The sequence below is a fragment of the Tiliqua scincoides genome, chromosome 4 (assembly GCF_035046505.1).
Source record: "Tiliqua scincoides isolate rTilSci1 chromosome 4, rTilSci1.hap2, whole genome shotgun sequence".
NCBI lineage: Eukaryota > Metazoa > Chordata > Lepidosauria > Squamata > Scincidae > Tiliqua > Tiliqua scincoides.
In genome coordinates this window covers 27,165,187-27,174,747 of record NC_089824.1, presented here as the reverse complement: position 1 = coordinate 27,174,747, position 9,561 = coordinate 27,165,187, and the positions used below count along the sequence as shown (strand labels likewise).

The window sequence follows — 9,561 nt, the reverse complement described above, 5'->3', positions numbered from 1 at the left end:
GCAATCCTACTTTCTCCACTTTGATGGGAAATCAGAGCCCAATCCTATGCCTGTCTACGCGGAAGTAAATGCCATTACAGTCAATGGAGCTAACTCCCAGGAAAGTAAGTGTGGCTAGGACTGCAGCCTCAGAGCCCAATCCTATGTATGTCTACGCAGAAGTCAGTCCCATGAGAGTCAACGGGGCTTACTCCCAGGAAAGTGTGGCTAGGACTGGGCTGTTAGTGGGGAGGGGCATCCTCGCGAGCAAGCACCGCTAGGATTGCACAGGGGTCCTCAGAGTATCCCGCAGACTCTGCTCCTTCTTCTCCAGCCTGCTCCATCCCAACTCCGCGCGGGCGGGAGGGGCGGGGATGCTCCGGAGTGCCCCGCGGAGGGACCCCCGAGCCAAGTCGCTGCCTTCCCCGCGGCGTGCCAGGCGGGCCGGGGGCGGCTGCGCCGTGGGGAGGGCTCAGCCGGGCTTTGCGAGAGCCGCTGCCCTCGCTGCTCGCTCCTCCCCACTGGCTGGACGGGCTGCCAATCGGCGCGCTAATCCTGCAGGAATTTCTCCGGGCTTTAACTGGGAGCCGCGCTCTGCCCGCCCGCTTCTCGCAGGCAGCGTGCACGGCCGGGGGCGCTGGGAGAGGCGCTGCGCTCTGCTCTGCTCTGCTCGCCCAGGGGACCCTCCGGCGCTACTGCCCAAACTTCGCGCCGCTCCCGCCCGCCGCCTCCTCCTCCTTCCCCTGCCCGGGAGCTTGGCAGCGAGGACGCCGCCTCCTCCTCCCCGCTGGGCGGCCGAGGGACGGGCTTGGAGGGAGCCAGGCGAAGCGGGCGGCAGGCGGAGGCGCAGCCCTTCCACGGCCCCTTCCCTCCCCGCAGCCAGACAGCCAACTCCGCCCTGGAGCTGGTGGGCTTGGAGCGAGCCAACAAGTGAGGAAGAGGAGGCAGCGGACGAGGGGAGCTCGCCAGGCCATCGCTGCTGCTGCTGCTGCCGCCGCCGCCGCCTGGAGGGGGCGTGGGAATCCCGTGCTGGAGCCTGGCTGGCGGCGGCTGTGTTGACTGTTGCCCCCAAGCGCACGAGAGACGGAGAGCTCCGCCAAACCCGGGAGTAACCATGTGGAACGTGTGGATACTGCTCGCTTTCTCCTGGCTGGCCTGCGCTTCTGGGGAGACGGTGAGTGAAGTTGATGTCGTTGGGGTGCAAGGGGGGGTCGCTGGAGTGGTCGTTTCCCTCTGGATTCCCCTCCCCAAGCCTTGAAGCGAGCCCTCTTCTCTTTCTCTTCCCCCCTTGCCTTCTGCATATGGTCAACTGTTGCAGTTAAACATGATGCACCCCCCTTTCCCCCTGGGGTAACCAACCCCCCCTGTGCCTCAGAACCCTTGGAAGATCTTCGCCTGACTTTTTCCCATGCTCAGGATTCCTCTTTTCTGCCCTCCCAGCTCTGCCAACAGTGATCAACAAGAATTGTCATGATGAGCCTTGTCCACTATTTTTTTTGGGGGGGGGGTGGTGTTGGGGGAGGTGGATGGGTGGATTCTTATCCTGGAGTAAAATCCCACTTCTTGACTCCAGAAGCTATTTCTGGTACTGAATTTGGGGGGGGGGGGTAATTTGGGACATGACAAAATGGGGTGGGAAGAGAGAAGAAGGATGGGACGCCCCCGCAGTTCCCACATCTGCTCTCCAGAAGTTTGCTGAGGTCATCCCTGAAGATCAAAACTTTTAAAGGAAAGGGGGCCCTTTCAGTGTTCAGCGGTGCACCCTGGTATGTGGAACTGGGGTGGGCAGAGGCGAATCCACTCCTAGCAGATGGGGCAATGATTTTCCTGGCATTGGGGCCAGTCTTTCACAAGGAGGGATGGTCCTTATTAAGAGTCATCTGACAGCCCTCCAACTTGTTCTGCTTCTTGATGTCTTGCTGGGGTGGTGCCTGCCTTTGGTGTGTGGGTTTTTTTCTGTTTACTTTTAGGTTTTTATTTTCAACAGAGTCTGAAAATGGCACTTTAGTTAGATGTCCATCATGCAGAGAAGGGGAAGATGTATGGAAAAGAAATCTCTGCAAAATCAGCCCTTTTAAAAACAAAGGGTGACTGAGTCTGAGTTCCTGTGGCATTCTTGTTCACAGTCCACAAAAGCTTATAATAGTATCTTCAGACCTCTGATGTTGAGGCAACTTGTCAGCTGGCTTGGAGGTCTTGAGGAGAACATGATATGATGGTGATTCTGAAGGTGCTCGTGGGGGGGGGCAAAGTCTAAATTTTCAGAGTTCTGTTTGGTTAATCAGCACTGAAGTTTTGGATTATGATCAGATTGTGACAAACTCTGTGTGTGTGTGTGTGTGTGTGTGTGATCCTACACTAGAAGCATAAATAATTAAGGAACACCTAAGAGTTAAAAAAAATTTCCCTCGTGATTTCAGAAGAGATGGTGGGACTCTTGGGAGTACTGGGTGGCACAGATTGTCAGAGTAAAGTTGGAAAAACATTCACTTTCCTCATGGGGCATGTTTTGCAGTTAACTAATGGGCTTCTTTAACTTTGGAAACCAGCTAGGGATTCCTCTGGGCTGTAACTATGGTGCTTACTGAGAGTGCAGTGGAAGATATTTGGTTCTGCCTTGTAGCCTCTCTGATGTACAGTAGGGTTTGATGTTTGGCTTTTGGACAGCAAGGAATGCATTTTTTTATCCTTGTGTAATAGAAACTCTCCCTCCATCCGCCCCTTCAGTGCCTCTACGGAGAAGTGGGGGAAAGTCTCTTTGCAGACTAGCTCAAATCCCTGCTGGTTTCTGTTGCTGATAGTACTTGGATCCCTTGAGAATTATGAGGTTCAGTTCTTGTACAGAATGGCTTGCAGCTTTCCCCCCTTGTCACTCGAACACACCTGCAGATGTCTTGAGCACAAAATCTTGCAGTAGTTATCCTTGTATTACCTCCTGTTTTTCTCAGCCGCTTTTATCATTATTATTATTTTTTGGCTCAAGATGAGAAACGGTTCAAGGTCTCTTGAATTTTACTGAGTTTTACCCTGGAAAATGTTTGCATTTGCTGTTCCTTCTTCCCCATGTAGTCCTCTCTCTGTATAATATAGGTATTGGATCTACCAGGTAGTAATAATTAAGCCATACTGAAAGTACTGTACTCTGAGAGATTTCCCTGCCCCTTTAACATTTTGATGTGGCTTTAATTTCCCCCTCTCTGTTCATTTAGGGCTTATTGGTGGCTTTTCTGATTTGGGGGCAAAGAGCAGGTTTCCCTGTTCTATTTGTCTTATTATCCTTGAAAAACATTCCAGACAGTCTCATACTTAAAGTCAAAGGGAGGCAAAAAAACAAGTGTTCCTCTGTGGTGGAAAATTTGTTTGTGATCCAAGTATGGGGACTTTTTTCCCTACTGATCCTCTAGCAAATGTACGGTGGTGGTGTTGTCATAAGCTTCTAGTACTGGTAGCCTGATTGTATGAATATTACTGTGATGTAAGTCTTAAATGAGACATATGCCCACATAAGTACTCATGTTCCCACTGAAGCCCAGAAAATACTTTGAACTGACCAGTTGGAGGAGCAAGAATGTGAAGGTTTGCACTGAGCTGGCCATCTTTTGCCTGCTTATATGGAAGCAAGCCTGGCTGAATTCAGTAAGATTTATTTTTGAATCAGCCTTGTAATTGGGACTTGCATGTATGTTTTTGCAATGGACCTATGCTTAGCCCGGCTGTGGTGATCTCGGTGTCTTAACTGACAATCCGTCATGCATATTTGCTTTGCTTCTTCATAAACTGAGCAGGATAGGAACTGGCAGCATTTTCTTAACTTCCTCCATTGATATATGTGAAATGACTGTGTTTGATCAAACAGTGGTATGAGAATAATTGTGTATGTGCAATTTTTTTAAGCAATCAAAATGCCTAGGCAACTTCACAAGCAGCTGCACTAACTACAGAATGCGACACGATCTGGTGCTTTCTGGCAAACGTATTCTTCAACAAGAGCTAGCAATTGGTCCTTTTGAAAAATGAGTAGTTGAGGTAAGGTGGCTGAATTTTTGGTGCTCATTTTTTTGTCTGGATGTAGTAAGAGCAAAAGCAAAAAGGCAGGGAAGGATTGTGTAGAACCACATGTTTAAAATCTATGCAGAGAAAAAGCCTTTTGAAAATGAGGAGCCTGGCTTACAGCATCATTGGAACATATGTGAAGTGGTTTAAACCCAGACAAGTGTCTGTCTAACATTGGTTGGGAAGGATAATTTGGTGCTTCTCTGCTCCAGCCTTGCACCTGCTAAACTGAGGGGAGGGAAAGGTGGATTTGTCAGGGAGGAACTTGTATCTCTCATGGCAACTATCTTGAGGAGGCCTCCTTCAGACTTTTGAAAATTGATGCCTGGTGCACCTTGTCTTATTGAATATACTGAGCTAAAGGCTGCATTCTTGCATATACCTTCATAATGTTCCCATTATAATCAGTGAAATTTCTTTGGAGTAAATTTATGTAGGATCATGGTACAAGTGAATACCAGTAGAAATACTTTATTGAATATTCTTCTAAATGATGTAACATTTTAGAACTTTCTAAGGGCCTTTCCAGACAAACCCTTTGCTCATGGATATTTCATCACTTATACAGCTATTTCTGAATGATTCCTTTTGAGTTTAAACTTAATATGGCTTTCTTTCGGAGAATACGTGTTGAGATAACTTTAAATTTGTATTGTCAACTGAGTAATGTTATGAGGAAGCAATTTTTGCTGTCAAATGCGTAACCAAATGTTGTCATATCGCTCTCTGTGATCTGGAGTAGGGGGTATATATGGTAAGATAGCCAAGTTTGCCAATGACACCAAACTTTTTGGGGTGGTAAAAACCAAAGCAGGTTGTGAAGTTCTCAGAAAAGATTACTCTGGGGAGACTAGGTGACTGAGCAATCAAATGGAAAATGTAGTTCATTGTCAGTAAGTATAAAGTGGTTTTCTTTGGGGCAAAAACCCCAACTTCATATAATGCACTGATGGAGTCTGAGCTGTCTGTGACAAACCAGGAAAGAAATTTTGGCATCTTAGTGGATAGCGCAATAAAAACTTCAGTGGGCAGCAGCCGTGAAGAAAATGACCCCTAGCATAGAATGCTTCAGGAAAGGGATCAAGAATAACACTGCTGATGTTATAATGTCCCTTTATAAATCTGAGATGCTGCCGCATTTGGAATCCCATTTACAATTCTGGTCAATGCACCTCAAGAAAGATATTGCAGGACTGAAAGATGCAGAAGAAAAAATCCAAAAATAACCAGAGGATTAGACCACTTCATTTGCAACAACATTGGGAACTTTTAGCTTTTGGGGGGGTGGGGGTGGAGACAATAAGTAGGGACATAATTGAGACTTATAAAATTATGCATGGGGTAGAGACTTTTTTTCTCCCTTTCTCACAATACTAAAACCTGGGGTCATTTCATTGAAACAGCTCAGTAGGAGATTTTTGACAGACAAAGGGAGTACTTCATACTATGTATATTTAGTCTGTGGAATACATTGCCACAGAATGAAGTGATATCCAATAGCTTGGGTGGTTTTAAAAGGGAATTGGACGAAATCATGGACGGCAGATCTATCAGTGGCTAAAGTCATAACGACTGTGCACTGCTTCTGGTTTGAGCAGCAATACCAGAGTATTTCAATTCAAAGAAATACTTTGAATTTCGAGTTGCAAGAGAGCAGTGGTGGAAGAGAAGTATGCACTTTCCTCCTGCCTGTAGGGTTTCCAGAGGCCACTGGAGGGCCATTGTAGGTTCACTGTAGGAAACAGGATGCTAGACTGAATGGGCTTTTGCTGCAGGGGCTTCTTGTGCCATTATTTAAGCCATTTCTGCCCAACCTTGCATATATGCAACAGGGATCAAATGTATGCACCTTTGGACTGGGCAAAAATGGGTTAATCTTTAATTTACCCTTCCTAAACTTGTCTGATTCTTGTAGCTCTTTGTCCATCTTTGTTCTTTGTTTTTTGGAAAGGGAAATTCTAGCCAATAGTTGTTCAAAAAGAAGAAAAATAGAAGTGAGATGTGTTTGGCTGCCTTTGTAATAGAGGACTTATATATATTGCGCTGTGTTAAACGAGTGTGTTACACAGGTATGTGTTGCAAAGAAGATTATATCAGGATTTCAGTAAACACTGAAAGCTTCAGTTGTGGTGACACAGTTGTGGTACTTGGCATCTTATATTGAGAGTATCTTTTTGGACATGCTCAAAACATCCCATGTTGTCACAGATTGTTTGCACCAATTGCCTCAAGGTTCCTGAAGGTAAAATGGCAACAGTATTTCATCAGCAACAAATACTATAGATCAGTGGTTTCCCCACTTTTTAGCACCGGGGTCCACTTTTTAAAAAATGAGACTCTATTCGGTCCCACCTAGCTTTACGAGAATTCAGAAAAAGTTTCATTTACCAGCTGCTCAAGCCTCTGTTTTTATCCTTTTTATTATTGGGGGGGACGGGATGGGACACACACCTCCTGGAGTGTTTCAGCTCCACATTTGCTGGATTGGGACCATTCTGGTGGCCTTACATTCCCCTTTACCTCTTTGGTAAGAGCTGGGATATGTTCATCTACTCATGAGTAAATGTACACCTATGACTCAGTTTCGCCTTCCATAGGGCTCAGTGTATTTTCCTTGTCAGCTTGGAGGGTGCAGACTTCTTCTTGAGAGTTTGTTGGGGCCAGTGTTCATTGAATTGGGATCATTTCGGTGGTGTTGTGTTCCCTTAGCCTGCCCTTTGAAGTGGACCAAAGCATGTTCACCTGCTTGCGATTATTATGCAGGTACTGTTCAGTTTCGTTTTTCATAGGGCTCAATACATTTTCTTTGTCAGCTATCAGCCTGTCAGTTTCCAACCCACCAAAAACTGGATTGCAACTCACTGGTGTGACCCATCTACAGTTTAAGAACTGCTGTAAATGCTATGAAGTTGAAACTATCCTAGTGATGGATGAAGATAGTTGGATTGTTGGTCCCATCCATATGGTTGAAAGGGTGTTTGTGTCCCCTTCTTATGAACTGTAGGGAATTCTCCCAAATAGTCTAGAGAGCTGTAGCATAGTAGTGACTATGACCCTGAGCTATACTTTGGGAAATTCCTGATTTTGGATTATACTTCTGCCATGTGAACTCATGGGCAGCACAATCCTAAGCCTCCTGGCACCTGGAGGAACAGTGATGCCAAAATGGCCACCTCTGTATCCTGTGGGCAACAGGAAGCTGCCCGAGGTCGTCTCAGGCAGGGTGACCAGATACAATGCAGGACAGGGTGCCTATAGCTTTAACCAATGTATTGAAGGAGGTTTTTGGCAGGTGCAGCTTTTTAAACCCTTCCATGTTGAGCTGCACTTGTCAAAATTCCCTCTTCTGTACAGTGGTTAAAGGTATAGGCGCTCTGTCCTCCATTGGATCTGGTCACCCTGACCTCAGGGGAAGGTGACTTTCATCCCCTTCCCCTGAGGAAAGCCCCAGCCTCCACAAATGAGCTGGTTTAGACCTTGGACATGGCTGATCCATATTGAATCAGGTTTAGACTTCAGAAAGCCAATTCGCTTTCTAGCCTGACACATCCTACACCCTTCTTGGGCCAGTGCTGGTGCTACAGGGCCATAGGATTGTAACAGGTTGTCCTTGGACAAGTAAATAATTCTGATGAAGGTTCAGTATGGATCCATTCACATGGGCATTAGCGAGGGTGCTGGATCCGGCCCGTGGGCTGGAGTCTGGAGAGCCCTGATTTAGAATGTTCATATGCTACTGAAAAAAAATATATTAGGAAAGTGATAGGCCTTGCAGAAGAAATGAAAAAAAAATGGTTTTCTGGCCCAGAGAGGCCCACCATCTTGAGACCCCAATAAATGGCCATTAGGAAGGACTTTCTGCCCAAACGAATAGGGACAGTTGCTCTTTCCCTGCTAAATATAACTGCCACTTCAAGGTGCCTCTTTTCTTCAGTTAGCAGGAATGACTACACAGTTGCAACCCTGGCTGTTGCCTGGCAGGGAAACTAAGCACTCTGCAATCCAGTACTTGAGAGAGCAGGAGGTTGTACCACTTCCTTCTTTGACTTGGTTTCCTAGGAGGAGGCAGCAGCCAGTAGGCAGGAAGGGACAAAAATGAGGCATTGGATTTACTGGCATGCTAGAGGCAACACTGTGAATTCCCTTTCTTGTTATATCTGTCTTCTGGCTTGGCGGGCTGCTGGAATGTACACCTGTTGTCTGTGATGGGTTTACTACATCCTGGGTACAATAAGTCTAGCATTTTAAAACTCCGGACAAATAAAATGCTAGATATTGGTCTGAACAGAGAAAGCATTAAGCTAAAATATGCTTGCTTTGACAATGCGGGAGACTAATTCTGAACACCATTTGGAAGTTGCTGACTTGCAAAAAAACATCCTTTTAGTAATAGTTGCTTACTTCTTGTCACTGCTTGTATCTGTGACTTTTGCAATATGCGAGCCTCACTAATTTAGGTCGGGGCCTAGGAGAGGGGGGTAAGGGGGCTAATTTGTACCCGGGCCCAGGATCAAAAAGGGGGCCCAGGAGCCAAGAGAGGGGGCCCAGAAATTTCCTGGGATCTACATTTTCCTATCTATTCAGACTCGTTGCCCTCACAGGATGCTGGGGACACTATCACGAGCATGCGGCTGCAGCTGTTGGCAAGCCATATATGCTGGGCCGAGGAAGGCATGCATGACACTCCTTAACACAGTGTCAAACCAAGGAGGAAACTGGCCTGCTACAGTAGTTGTTTGGCTTGTGGATCTGCTTGCCATGGAGGAGGGTATAGGAGCTCAGGGAAACAGCTGTGGGGCTACAGTTGCTGCAGAAGCAAGTTTTGGTATGCGCAGGTCACTTTCCATTTGAGTGTGTGTTTAAATATGATGATGCTAATTTTCTACATGATATTCTATACTTAAAAGATTTTAGAGAGACTTAAGAGTGTTTAGTTTTCCCTATTACTGTATCTAGCTGCTGATGCCACATGGGTAGGTAGACCTGGGCTCTAAAGACTTTTTCAGCTGTCCCTCCTTTTCCAAAGACTTTTCCAGCTGTATCTACCCTCCCCCCCCGTTTTGCCCCACCCTGCCTCCTTTGGGCTCACCTGGCACCACCATCCCCCTTTGCAAAGGGGCCCAAAAGAAACATTGTACCATGTGGTAAAATTCCTCTCAGAGGCCCTGATTTAGGTTGCAATCCTATACACGCTTTCTTGGGAGGGGTAGCCCAATTTTGAGCTGCCTGGCGTGCAGAACTGCTGTGACACCTAAAGTAGCTGTTGTGATATCCTGTACACACCGGGCAGTCCGCAGCAACTGCTCAGGAGAAGTGCACGTTTGTCCCCTTCCCCCAGGTAAGGGAATGGTTAATGGTTGGCAACCTTCAGTCTCGAAAGACTGGTATAGCACCCAGTATTCCCAGGCGGTCTCCCATCCAAGTACTAACCAGGCCTGACCCTGCTTAGCTTCCAAGATCAGACAAGATCCAGCATGTGCAGGGTAACAGTTACTGCCAAGAGGAAGTAGCTCCGCAATAGGGCTATTT

The 9,561-nt window shown here is 46.8% G+C and overlaps 1 protein-coding gene across 1 annotated transcript in view; it reads left to right on the top strand.

Annotated features, from left to right (window-relative positions):
* The first annotated feature begins 547 nt into the window (after positions 1-547).
* SDC2 (syndecan 2) overlaps positions 548-9,561 on the top strand; it is an 86,677-nt gene continuing 77,663 nt past the window's right edge. The window contains exon 1 of the mRNA XM_066625221.1: positions 548-1,153. Within this exon, the coding sequence (XP_066481318.1) occupies positions 1,094-1,153 (60 nt within the window). The 5' untranslated portion in view covers positions 548-1,093. The remainder of the gene's footprint in view (positions 1,154-9,561) is intronic.